Source organism: Felis catus, chromosome C1 (genome assembly GCF_018350175.1).
Source record: "Felis catus isolate Fca126 chromosome C1, F.catus_Fca126_mat1.0, whole genome shotgun sequence".
Lineage (NCBI taxonomy): Eukaryota > Metazoa > Chordata > Mammalia > Carnivora > Felidae > Felis > Felis catus.
In genome coordinates, this window is record NC_058375.1 from 121,805,895 (window position 1) to 121,820,606 (window position 14,712).

At 34.3% G+C, this 14,712-nt stretch overlaps 1 protein-coding gene across 4 annotated transcripts in view; it reads right to left on the reverse strand.

The window, feature by feature from the left end:
• DPP10 (dipeptidyl peptidase like 10) overlaps positions 1 to 14,712 on the reverse strand; it is a 1,363,298-nt gene that overhangs the window by 76,189 nt on the left and 1,272,397 nt on the right. For all 4 annotated transcript variants that reach the window (XM_019837999.3, XM_045033696.1, XM_019838002.3 and 1 more), the window contains exons 12-13: positions 14,020 to 14,058; positions 9,269 to 9,376 (exon numbers count right to left, since the gene is read on the reverse strand). In XM_019837999.3, the coding sequence (XP_019693558.1) occupies positions 9,269 to 9,376; positions 14,020 to 14,058 (147 nt within the window). The remainder of the gene's footprint in view (positions 1 to 9,268; positions 9,377 to 14,019; positions 14,059 to 14,712) is intronic.

Genomic DNA, 14,712 nt, shown 5'->3' on the forward strand with positions numbered 1-14,712 from the left:
ATTTCACATTTGATAATTTCATATCTACAAGTGCTTATTTAGTGATAGTTATTTGGGGAGTATTACACTACTGGATCCTTCTGCTTCATAGTTGATTTTGGGAGAGGGGTAGCTTTATCTATTAAATATTTTTTTTTATTCTCACTTTCTGTTTACCTCACATAGCAACTGCATGTCTACTGCTAGCCATATTTCTTCTTTATAAAAATCTTGGATTTCCTAGGATATAGATGCCTAATAGTGGTGAAAGATTAGGTGAGGCACTAAACTTCTATCACTAGTACCCTAAGGAGCTGCATCCCTAAGGAATGCTATCTCTAGTACCCTAAGAACTTGTTTCTCAAGCACCCCAAGGTAGCACCATTAGGAGTAGATATGCGTTTTCTGGCAGCCTATATGTATATGTATATGTATATGTGTGTGTGTGTGTGTATGTGTATATATATATTAGCTACATATATATATGTGTGTGTGTATATATATGTGTATATATATATATATTAGCTACATATATATGTGTGTGTGTGTATATATACATATATGTGTATATACACATATGTATATGTGTATATGTGTGTGTGTATATATGTATATACACATATATGTGTATATACACATATGTATACACACACACATATATATGTAGCTAATATATATGTGTATATATATAGATATACATTTTTTCCCTGGGGGGTCCTTAATTTCTATCACCAGTTTCTAGTTTCTGCCTTTCCCTTCACCACAATATTCCAAGAGATGGGTCTGTCAAGCTTGTTTCTTTCTTTCTTTCTTAGGTGGTATTAAAAAAAATCATATTTGGTTTGGTGCATATTCAAGGTACTTCACTGTGATTCCTTGTCTCAGTGCTAACTTTTATTTTTTTTAATTTCATTTATTTTTGCTTTAGGTTTAATTGACATAAAATATCTTATAGTTTCAGGTGTACATCATAGTGCTTCAATATTGCACACGTTAAGAAGTTATGCCCAGGTCTACTTACCATCTGTCAATATACAAAGTTTCAATGTTGAATTTTAAAAGGAATGTAACTAATGTTCCACGGTATAGACTATGCTATATAACCTAAGCTTTTGGTGAATGCCTTTATCAGCATAAAGAAATTGTTTTTGTTCCTAAATTTGTAAGGTTTTTGAACATGGATTTGTGGAATTTATTGGAGGCTGTTTCTGCATCTATTAAGATGATTATATTTTTTCATGTAGATGAAAATGCAGTGAATTATATCACAGATATTTAAATTTCAAGCAAACAGCATTCTTCTGTGAAAAATAACAATATTTTTTTAAATCCATTGAAGAATTCAGTTTGCCACTACTTGGTTTAGAAGTTCTTAAGTGACCTGTAACTGTCCTTTCCCATACTGTCTTCATTTGATTTTGGTTATAAGATGATATCTGTATCATTAAATGTATCAAAAAATATTCCATCTTTTTCTCCTTTTTTAATATATTTCTATACAATTTAAGTGCATGCTTCTTGAATTTTGGTAGAGCCCAGTTTTCAAAACCACCTGTACTTGATGTGAAAATGTTTAATTTTTTTTTAATGTTCATTTATTTTTGAGAGAGAGAGAGAAAGAGATACAGAGTGTGAGCAGGGGAGGGGCAGAGAGAGAGAGGGAGACAGACAATCTGAAGCAGGCTCCAGGCTCTGAGCTGTCAGCACAGAGCCGGACATGGGGCTCGAATTCACGAACTGCGAGATCATGCCCTGAGCTGAAATTAGACCCTTAACCTACTGAGTCACCCAGGCGCCCCTGAAAACACTGTTTGAAAATGCTGTTCCATTTCCTTAATATTATGGGACAATCACATTGTTTCTTAAATATGTTTGTTTTTTATTTTAGAATTTATTTATTTCATTCAGGTTCTCAAATTTGTTGGCATAAAGTTAATAGTATTTTAAAATACAGTTTAAATATGCAGTTCTGCCTCCTTTGTGTAATTTACACTTTTTTTTTAGGTTGATTTATTTTTTGAAAGAGAGAGTGAAAGAAAGCCATGAATAGGGGAGGGTCAGAGAGAAAGGAGACAGAGAATCCCAAGAAGGCTCTGCGTTGTGAGTGCAGAGTCCCATGCAGGGCTTGAACTCACGAACTGTTCGATCATGACCTGAGCAAAAATCCAAGAGTAGAATACTTAACCAACTGAACCAGCCAGACACCCCAAACCTATGACTTCTTGATTATTACTTTGGATTCCAGTAGTCATTATCAGACCTTGCTTTGAATGAGCCAAGGACAGAATACTAACAGCTTAAGGTTTTTTTTTTTTTTAATTTTTTTTAACGTTTTATTTATTTTTGAGACAGAGAGAGACAGAGCATGAACAGGGGAGGGGCAGAGAGAGAGGGAGACACAGAATTGGAAGCAGGCTCCAGGCTCTGAGCCATCAGCCCAGAGCCCGACATGGGGCTCGAACTCACGGACCGCGAGATCGTGACCTGAGCTGAAGTCGGACGCCTAACCGACTGAGCCACCCAGGCGCCCCTAACAGCGTATGGTTTTAGTGCATCTTTGGTGCCCAATTTTAAGATGAACAATATCTCAAAACATTGAAAGGTACAGAAATTGTGCTCTATTATTTGAACATATCTAGAGATGCCTTGGTTTCAAGATTTCTAGCTTGATTATATTTTCTCCATTTTTTTTTCAGAAAATTTTGTTATTTGTGGGTATGTATTCAAGAAGAGTGTCCACATTAAACGTGATCATGAGTGGGGAGCCTGGCTGGCTCAGTCGGTTAAGCTAACAATTAAGTTTGACTCTTGATTTCAGTTCAGGTCATGATCCCATGGTTCGTGAGTTTGAGCCCTAAATGGGGCTCTGCACTGACAGTGTAGAGCTTGCTTGGGACTCTCTCTCTCTCCCTCTCTCTCTCTGCCCCTCCCCTGCTCACACTCTCTCTTTCTCTCTCTCTCAAATTAATAAACTTAAAAAAATACTTAAAAAATTAAAAACTACAAGTTGTGAGCAAAACTCAATGCTTTGAGACAATGTCTGAACACAGAGTACCCAATATTAAAAATTACACATTATTCATTTCAATGATGCATCCAGCATAAAAATATTTTTCTTCTAACTTAGGACCAAAAGTTTTCTTGTTGGAAGCCTTAACAACAACCTCACAATTTTTAGATTTCACTTCAAGCATCTGTAATTGCTTTGCTCACTTTATATCCACGAGGGCAAATCTGGGCTGAGGAATAAGTGCAACTTCATTTCACATATAAGAGCATAGCCTGTCTTTTATAGTTCTACAGTTATAGTCATAAGACTCAACTATTCTCCACTACTGCATATCAGATTATATTGCATCAGCGAGCATATTACATTTGATCTGGACTGGAGGTAAATAATCCTAATACAAATCAAAATATGGTAGATGGCTCATACAGTGAGTTCAAAATAAATATCAAGGAACTTGACTAATCTTCCCGAGGGGTGTCTGTATCTGTTAGTTTTCAGTCCACTTTCCAAAGACAATCACAGCTAAGATAACTGAACAAAGAGGAAAGAAGAATCATTCTCACTGCGCAGTAATAATTATTTCCATGCAACCATGGTCTCTATTATATTAACTTGGTAGAATACAAAAAATGATGATAAATATGAAAGCATAGTGGACTTTTGACAAGGGCAACATGGCAATGTACTTTAAACTCATATTTCACTTTTAATTTTAGACTAAATGGCGATACAACTAATGATTTTCATTCATTAGTGGGATGGAAATCTAGGATGCAGATCAAGTGTTTTTATTGCCAAATAAAATTTGAGAATAAGGTATTAGACACCATTAGAAATCAGATTACCTCTCCTCAAATTGGTATAGATTTTCTCTTACTTAGAAAAGTTAAATATTAATCTTGTATTTCTATTTAAAAATTTGGAAGATTGGTATCAGTGAAAATTTCATAATATATGTGCTTTTTACCTGATTACACACTATTCATTCAAATTTATTATATTAAATTCTGTTTAATTTCTACAGCTTATTTCTAAATAAGTGATATAGTGCTTAAAATAGCATGCTATAATTTACTATTTATCACACGAGGTGAGCTAATTGTTTTCAGACAGTGTCCTAATCAGATACAGCAATGAAATTTAATGAAAAAAAATTTATTGGGTTGATTAGGTGATAGAATTGTGAATTGGGGGCATGCCATTTTCTACAGTTTTTGTAATGAATAATGGCATTTAAAATTGTTCCAAGTGAAATCATCAGCTCTCATGAGCAAAACTTTGTATTGCTGCATAGAGAAAGAGAATGGATTCACCAACATATATAATTTTTCATTTAACACAATTTAGGAAGATGACAGGGCAGTTCCTTTCATTTATGAATCTGAACCACTTAGCATGATTGAAACTCTGCTTACTCCATATCTGAGAGAAAAAAGGTAGCCATGTCTTTGGCAAAAACCTTTTTACTTAACTGCAGCCTGCATTATAGCGAATGCAGGATATTAGAGTTCCAGACAAGGCAATTCAGAAGTTAAAGGTCTATATGAGGATTGCTATGGAGAGAGAGGTAGGAGAAAACTTGTGAAGCAATTGCAAGTCTAATGTTCTGAGGGAAAGAAGTTTTGCATCATTGTTTGACTCAAGAACCACAAAAACTGATATTAATACTGCACAGTGTATATTTTACTCAAAAGAGCAATTACTTTATAGATTTTTAGAAAAGCCAGTTTTTATTTTTATTCATATTATCTTTAAGGTAACTTATGAAAGTAGAGAAATTCTGTTATCACATATTCATATGGAAAGTAATCTAGAAATAAAGTTTATATACATATATATGTGTATATGTATGAGTTTATATGTGTGTGTATACATATATATATGAGTTTACAAATATCTTACTTTTGATGCAGGAACTCCAGGTCTGTTAATCAAAACTAAATAAAGGATCCATAATATAAACTAGCTTTTTGTATAGTGACAGATATAGTTACAACAAATTGCCACTGAATTAAACACTGAATTATACTGGTTAACTATCTACATCCAGTCAACTAAATATTAATCTTCTAAAGAACTGTTTCTCAAAATTATGTAGCATTATGGGGAAAGTATGCTTTATAATTAGAACTTAAACTATGAAATTCTATAGTTAACATAAAATTATAATCTTGTCTAAAAGGAGGGAAACATAAATTCTTTCTAGTTTTTTTTTTTTAACGCTTATTTATTTTTGAGACAGAGAGAGACAGAGCATGAACGGGGGAGGGTCAGAGAGAGGGAGACACAGAATCTGAAACAGGCTCCAGGATCCGAGCTGTCAGCACAGAGCCCGACGCAGGGCTCGAACTCACGGACCGTGAGATCATGACCTGAGCCGAAGTCGACGCTTAACCGACTGAGCCACCCAGGCGCCCCTCTAGTTTTATTTTTTGAAATTAGTAAGGAATGCCTTTGTAAATGAGAAAAATAAATACTAAAATATCTGTAATGACAACCATCACCCTCTTAGTGAAAATAGCCTGAAAGACTAATTTTATAGCCTGGTCTCCAATTAATAGTTTCCATCTACCTACTCATTGTCAAAGAGAGCAAAATGTTTGGAGAAAATTACTAACTTCATTTAGTGAGATACTTCATACAGATAAATACATTTTCAGTCAGTGAGGAAGCTCTCAAATATAGCTAAGCATCAAAGGGTGCCCATCCTGCTGGTTGGCTGTCAAACTCTGTTCTCGTCATTCCTCCTCACTGGCAGCAGGTCAAGGAAGAAAGAGTGTAAAAAGTCATCAATGTTGGTATATGCATTACTATTCAGACTCTAAGTTATTACACTATTTTTGGAGAGCCAATTTGCCACTCCATAGCAAAACTTAAAAACGTATGTACACATACACTTTGCCTACATATCTCTGATATCTTAAAATATATTTTTGTGGTAATAATCATAAATAAATACTTATGCATATGAATGTTTACCTCTGAGTAATTTCTCATATCAAAATTAGAGTAACTTTAATGCTGATTAAAATTGATTCATTTAAATAGAGTATACTAAACCTATTTGGCAGAATGTTGAACAGCTATTAAAATGACATTGGAGACTAATATTAAACATTAAGAATATAATAAATAAGAATTCTTATACATTATTCTTTAAATACTACAAATCCATACATGTGCTTTGATTGCAATATTCAAAAGAAAATTAAATATTTTTCAATGTTAAAAGGAATTAGAAATACCTATATATACAAATTTATTTACAGTGTGATGTGTGAGGTGAGGAGACTGTGTTTGATTTTAAATGAGTTAATTCAGCTTCGAATTCTAAGATTTTCATAACATATATATGTGTCAATATCATAATCTTAGAGGATTCTTAAAAGATCTTTTTTGTAAACTATTTAAAAAAATTGAGGTGGGGGCACCTGGGTGGCTCAGTCGGTTAAGCATCCGACTTCAGCTCTGGTCATGATCTTGCATTTAGTGGGTTCAAGCCCCGCATCAAGCTCTTTGCTGACAGCTTGGAGCCTGGAACCTGCTTCAGATTCTGTGTCTCCCTCTCTCTCTCTCTGCCCCTCCCCTTCTCATGCTCTCTCTTTCTCTCCCTCTCTCTCAAAAATAAATAAAAACTTTAAAAACTTTTTTTTTTGAGGGAAAGGAATTCACACTGTTTACTAAGATTGTGTCTGTGTATAAACTTAGGTATAAGTTAACATTTATCTAACCACTGACCTCTAACTCATTAACAAAGTAGATTAATTTTATCCACATTGCCAAAACATCCATAAATAATAGTGCAGTCATGTTTATTTCTCATTGAGGCAAGCCACAAATTCTCTGAACTGCAACCGGAATAGATCAAAATCTTTTCTACTTCAATGAAAGCTTTGTTATAATCTTCATATAGAAGAGGAACAAAGTAAACACATCTACTCTATGAAGTTGTTCTGAACACTTCAGGAATAATGAATTAGACTGCATGTCAGGCTGTTTTGATTGGGGGAAGAAGGTATTTCTTCCCAAGGCTTATAAAGACACTTCTGTTTATAAAGAAATGTCTCAATTCCTACAGGCCAGCACTAGCACCTCCCATTCCCTTCCAATCCAACACTTTTTAAAAGACACTATTTCTCTCAATTTGTTAAATAGATTGTCTTTTTGGAATTGTATATATAATGGTGTATTATACATCTTTCCCTATCATTTGCTGTATTTACAATTTGTATGCAATTTGGACAACCTGGGTTTTCACACAGTTTTGTGAATATAAAATACTGTGATTTAAAAATTTAATAAAATGGGGTGCCTGGGTGGCTCAGTCAGTTGAGTGTCTGACTTTAGCTCAGGTCATGATCTCGAGGTTTATGAGTTCAAGCCCCGCATCAGGCTCTATTGCTGACAGCTCGGAGCCTGGAGCCTGCTTCAGATTCTGTGTCTCCCTTTTTTTTCTCTGCTCCTCCCTTGCTTCTCTCTCTTTCCTTCCCAAAAATAAACATTAAAAATTTAATAAAATGTCACAGTGTTAACATTTGCGTTTAGTGGGTTTGAGCCCCGCACCCACACTTATAGTGTGATATATTATTTTTGACCAAAAGATGTAGTATTTATGATAACAAAATTTATAATTAGCTAGGAAAAGTTAATCAGGTAGAATAATTTGCTAGTGAAACTTCTTCCAGTTTACATAAAAAAATTAGCCCCCTTAGTGCTGTCTGATATAATCATTTTAATACATATAAAATCATCAAAAAGTTTAGGCATATATAGTAGATACATTTATTTCAAACATAAATGAGATATTATAGATTAGTCTATAACCTATTTTTCCAACTTAAATGATATACTATGAAAATTAATCTACATCTTTATTGTGAAAATTATATATGTTCCAAATTACTTATTCTGGCTTTAATTCAAATTAAAGTCATGGCAGTTGTTTTAATAGGTACAGAACTTAGACATGTGTTAAATTTTAAACTACCGACATAAGATTTTGGGAATTCAAGGCACTGAGCTGCTGCACATAAATATGTATATAGATTATGATAAAAGTTTGAGAATTTGCACAAGGCTTGTGAAGGTTCTAACAACATAAATGTAGCCACAGGTTGTTTAGGGATCTTTTGGCACATTTATATTTACTCTATATTTTGTAAGTGCGAAATTGATTCTTGGCTAGTTTGTTTGTAAACTCTCATAGAGGATTCCAGTTTATCCACATCCTTTGCCTTTATAAATTATCTTTTGCCTGAGACTAGGATGTTTGTTTATTTGATTTTGAAGGAAACCAATTCTCCTGAATGTTTGTTATTGACCATTACATTCAAATTGACTCATTAACCTTGTCACATTTAAACCATTTGTGAATTCTCCCATTTTTAAATAAATGGATAAAACTGTATGGTCTGCTAACTCATTTGGAATTTAAAAGAAAAATAACCCTTTCCTTATTTTTATTGGAAAGTCTATAAAAATATAGCACAGACTCTGTGTCATTGACAATACATTTTATCCTGGTTTTTCAAATATGCATTGTATTTCCTTGTGGGGGGGGTTACCATAAAGTATTCAAGTATTCAGTTTTTGATGGACATTAAGTATGCTTCAAGCATTTATTTATTTATTCACTCATTCATTCATTCATTCATTTACGTTTATGTATTTTGAAAGAGAGAAACTGAGCACATCCGAGGGGGAGGGCCAGAGAGAGAAAGAAAGAGAATACCAAGTATTCTGATGCTGCAGCTGACAGTGTGGAGCCCAACCTAGGGCTTAAACTTATGAACGGTGAGATCCTGACCTGAGCCTAACGCAAGAGTCAGACACTTAACCAACTGAGCACCCCAGGTGCCCCAGAAATTAGTTTGCTTCAAATATTTAAAACATTTATAGCACCTTGAAAATACTGCTTACACAAAATAGGGAATATACATATTTGTTGAATGAAAAATTTTCTCTAAATTGTCCTCCAATCTCTGAAAGTAGGGGTTGGGTAATTTTCATGTATTCAATTCTCTCTAATCCAAGGCCCAAGTCTCTTAGCATATATTATGGCTCACTAAATTCTCTTGAGTGTTGAGACTATTATATGGGAAAGTACAGTTTGCATTTATAGTTATGGAGGGGGATCCTCTTTCTAGAACTTAGTCCTTGGGTTAAATGTATGCCTGGATTTCACAGGCATTAACTGTAGGTTCAGAATATGCCCTAAGAATTGTACCTTCGTGAGTATGACAGCAATGAAACCAAACACAGAAAGGAGCCAGCACGTACCTGGACAAGAAACATCGCTATGTGGTGAAATTCTCCACGGCCCCCTTGCTTCACAGGAACTGTCATAAAGAATGTGCTGCCGTCTCTAGAAAACACTGGCTCCTCATTCTAAAAACAGAAGTGCACGTGATGACATCAGGATGGTATTGGACTTTTGTTTGCAAAACGGTCAAATTATTTTAAAAATAATGTGAAAAAAATAATAATAATGTGAATGCACCACCACCATCTATCTTCAGAAAATTTTCATGTGTCCCAACTAGAAACTGTGTCCATTAAACAGTAACTTCCCATTCCTCCCTACCCCACTCCCTGGAAGCACCATCAATGTCCTTTCTGTCTCTTTGTTTTGACTCTACCAGAACAAATTCTTTAATGACTGGCTTACAAAAACCAAACAATATCTCATATATTTTTTTCTGAAATATTTCACCCAGCCACTCTAGTTACTTGAACATAGATTTCTGTTGATGCATATATAAATGTACTGAAAGGCTGAAATTAAAAGGCTGCAAAATTGGAAGGAATCCATTGAAAATCATTTAATTCAAACTTCCCATCTTCACTGTTCACCCCTCCAAAAATACACAAATACAAATGCCCATTTGATGATTTTTTAATTAAGCTCTAAGTGGCATGTTACATCAATAGAATTATTTTCTGAAAATTAAATGATGGAAGCTATGCATATAGACTGCTTTCTTTTTGCTCCAGGGGAAACATTAAGAAAATGGATTTGTCTGAAAAACATTCAGTTCTTTCCTGTTGGATTAGTGACAGTGATTATACATCCGGTAAAAGAAAGACTTTTGCTATGGTTACTTTTTTTGCAGGTCTTTAAAATGCCCTATAAACCCTTTCAGGTGATCTGGCCCTCCACTCTCTTTCTGATCTCATCTCCTTTCATTCTCCTGCTTCCTCATTGTGCACGATCCTGCTCCAGGGCCTCTGCACTTTTTATTCTGCCTGGTTCTTTCTTTTATCTCTTTCATATCTTGGCTCTGTATCACCTTAACAGTGAGGTGTTTTCCCATTACCCCATACAGAGGGTGATCTTAGAAGCCAGATCAGCCAACTCTGTCTGAATCCCTCATCTCCTTTTACCTACTTCTGTTTTTTTTTTTCCATAGTACCTAACAGTATCCAACATATTTTATTTCAGGTAGGTATGCATTTTTTTGTATATGCGTGTATGTATGCAGGTGGGCAAGTAGATAGGCAAGTAGGTGAAGTTCCTCAGGAATGTAAACTTCATGAGGGAGGACCCTTGAATTCTTCACTGCTCTACCTCCAGCACCTAGATAATGACTGTTATATAAATTGTGCTTAATAATTATTTACTTATTTTACTTGAATAAGTAAATTAGTAACTATTTTCATAATCTCAAGAGTCTGGTTTCAGCTTTATTAGTGAGAACCTCCCTTGATAGAGATATAAGGCTAATATTTTTCTTCTCTACTTCATGGACACTCATGAAAATATATGACATATGTAAAAATGTAAAACTGAAGGAATATACAGTTCAAGGATGAAAACATTGCATTGCTAGGTATATAATAAATACTGACAAGATACCTGAGTGAATCACATCTTTCAACTATGATAGAGTCAATAATTCTGTAGGTTCCCTCTCTTGCCCTCTGGAATCTCTCTTTTGCCTTTGTACATGAAACATCTTCTGCTTGGAACAACAATTTTGTTTTGCTTTTTGTACTGAATCTTTTTTTTTTTTTCTTAAACTCAAGGAACAGAAACCATTACCAAATTTCCCTGGTTAGAGTGTCTTGTAGTTAAGAAATCTCTCCTTAGAGATTCTAACAATTACACTGTATTTATCTCTATCATGACATTCAATGCATTCTATTATATGGTTGGCTTCTTTCACTAGGCAAGTAATAATTAAACTAAGTTTATAATTTCATCTTTTTAGCTTTATTGCCTAGGACCCAGTAGGTGTCCAACTCATAATTGGATAGATGAATGCATGTTTACAACAGGCAAAATATTTGTTATATATATATATATATATATATATATATATATATATATATATATCATTCTATCCACATTTGCTCCAACTTATCAGCTCCTTCCCTATTCTCTCCTTGTGATTTGCTCCAAAAGTAAATTGCCTTTTTAAGGTACAGGATTATCTGAGAATTCTCCTTTTTATATTTGTCCACCCCACCCCCCCCAAGCCCTTTCCAATTCTAATGCCTTATAAATGGTTCAGCAAAGGAGCAGATGGAGACTATATTCCTAAATGCATTGCTGGGCTTAAAACCCTTCACCATGAGGCAATATCTACATATAAATAGGGCCCTATGCCAACCTTTTCCTAGAATCAAATAATGGAAATGGAGCCTATTTCACTTTCTACTTTTATGATTGTAAGCAAGTCAATGTTTATGACACACAGAACAATGGATTGGGGATACCAAACTCTATTTCTTGACCAATAGTTTTGTATATGGGTTATCACAAGCCTCTTGAAAGCCAGGCCACATTCTCTCTGTTCTTCCTACTATCCAGAAAGTGAGCATATGATGATTATACTTAATCCCTAGTTGTCTTAGAAATTTGGTTCATCTCAATACTATCAGTGTCATACTTTAAATTTCATCAAATTTTAAATATTTTATAAAATTCCCTAAGAGCTTCTAGAGAAAACCTCAACTGTGACAAACTACCACCTGCATTTTTTTTTACTGAATAATTGATAACTAGTTTCTTTGCTTTAAAAAAAAAGTTTCTATTAAACATTCATAAATTTTGGATTTAAAATGTAGATAACATAATTCCAAAAGAGCATACATTATGTTGATACATGTCAGACTATTATGAATGTCACTGGCAATAAAAATGATAGCAAAATAGGTTTAATAATACAGTACAATTCAGAATATATCAATATCCATTATGATGTTGTTTCTCATTGTTATTATTTTCAGTATCTAACTTAAGAAAGTCCATTACTGACTATAAGACCAAAGTTGGGTTTTTTCCTCCAATTTCATGAAGATTAAGTAGTCCATATTAATATCTATTTATCTATCTAGCTGTAGATTTGGTATGCCTATGCTTCAAACAAGAAAAGTTTTAGCTTATTTACAGACCTTCTTTTTCTTTATTTATTCACCAAGTATTTATGGAAATTTTGTTATAACCAGACTCTGTATTAGGCATTTAGTTTATAATGGGAAACAAAAGATGAATATTCCTCCTGCCCTTGTGAATTTAGGAAAAAGTTCACAGAAATAATTGTGTAAGTATCACAAAAAAGATTACACTTGACTTTCAAATAACTCTTATTAAGAAATGGGATTTGGTTATGGTGGTTGGAGGAGGTGACTTTTTAAGTGGGTGATTTAAGCTGAGGTTTGAAAAATGATCAGGCTTCACAAAAGAAAGTAGTTGAGAGAATTCTGTTCAGAGGAAAGGTTCATACCAAACCTGGTAGTATGAGTGCTAATGTGCCACAGTGGAGAAGGAATCAACAAGAATCGTTCCAGTTGTGAGAGGGGGAGTGTGACAGTGACGTGGCTAGAGGCACCAAAATGCATGCTGTGCACAGGTCCCTCAGCCAGCCTGCAGTGTGGCGAACAGACTGGCGTGTGCCCGAGGGGTTGAGTGTTTAGCAGTGAGAGAGGTGCTGCAGTACCAGCAGATTGATCCTGGATGCTGTTTGTGAATTGGAGTAAAGTAAATTGACTTGAGATCTTCTGATGTAAAATTTAAGAACTTGATGATGAATAATATGTGCAGAAAAGAATGGGAAAAAGTTTAAGAATGACTGCTAGGTTTCCAATTTTTAATAGCTGGATGGGTAATTATGTCCTTGACTCCTATGATGAAAAGAATGCATATAGTCACTAGAAGGGGAATATGTCCACTGTGGACCTGTGGAGTGTGCAGTTACTTTTACAGACTTAGGAGAAGTTTCCAAGCATGAATTTGGATGTTTGAGAACTCAGCCAAGTGAGCTGCCCAGGGCTATACATCTAGAGGTCTCAATACTTGGGTGGTCACTGAAACCATAGATGTGTATGACACTTCAGGAGAGAATATAAAAGATCACTGCAAAGAACAAAAATCAAAAGCAAACCAAACAAAACACTTCCTTTTGCAAAAAAAAAAAAAAAGGGAAGAAAAGAAAAGAAAAAAACAGTAATGGTGTCAGTAGTAAAATGGGTTCAGCCATATTTGGATACTCTGCTTGTGTTTCCTTCTGAAATGTCTGGTATGAGACCATGTTGTGGGGACATTTAGTAGTTATTCTATTGTGGTCTGGATTCCAGCCCCAAGTATGTCACAAACTAGCATCATGATCTAGGATACATCTAAGGAAAGAAGCATCTATCTAAACAATGTCCACAGGTTTGGTCAATCTTCTGGGAAATTTGAACAATACTGACAATTTCCAGCTTTAATGGGTCACAACTTTTTCCTCTTTCATCTACACAAAAGTTTACTTATATGAATGATCCTGAAAATGGATCCTAGTAGTTACTCTGTAACTTACCTTCTTTAAAAAAAAAAAAAAAAAAGGAAGTAGCCTTTTCATAAATGATGTCACAGAAAGGCCAAGTCATAAATGTTTTAATGGAAAAGATTCACTTAGCCAAACATAGCAAAGCCTTAAAGTCATATTACTGAGATAACTTTTGAGAGAAAATTATTATACAGCCACTGGTAAACAGAATGAGCACAATGGCCAAAATGCAACATAAAGCAACCTCCTGTGCCGTACCTGTTTGGAGAGCCACGTATCTGATGTCATCTCATATTTCTGCAAAGAAACAATGAACTCCATGAAACATCTAAACACCAAAATGTGCATGCATCAATTTAACTTCTTTTACACATTATCCTTAAGGTATTATTTTTTTTTCTCTCTTCAAATGATGAAATACCATGAGAGATCCCATTGTCACTACTGACTTAAAATGAATGAATAAGTACAGAATTGGGATTAAATGATAATTTAATTATAAAATCTTTTCTTTGGTGAACTCCTTTAGAATTCCCAGTAGTATGTCACCACGGATAGAAGATCATTTTCCAGTGCTGTTTGATTACCTCATTCAAACTGTTTTGAACCACTAGGCACTGTCTCTTTTCACCTCTAGGCATCATCAGGAAACAAAATTATTAAGTCCTTCAAAAGAACTGGGCTAACTGCCAACAATGAAATGAAAAGGTAGATGTTCTTTTAACATTCAATGCACTCTCCTTCATAGTCATTTTCTTTTCTTAAGGAAAAAGAATTAAAAATTTGAAATGACAAAATTTTATGTTCCATTAAAATTATCTTGCAAATGATCAGAACTGAGGTCATTATTTCACAGAGCAAAACTAGATTAATTTAATGTCAAGTTAAATATGTGTAGATAAAATAAATTTTATTAGTACTGTTTACATATAGTAATTTATGAAAATCTTG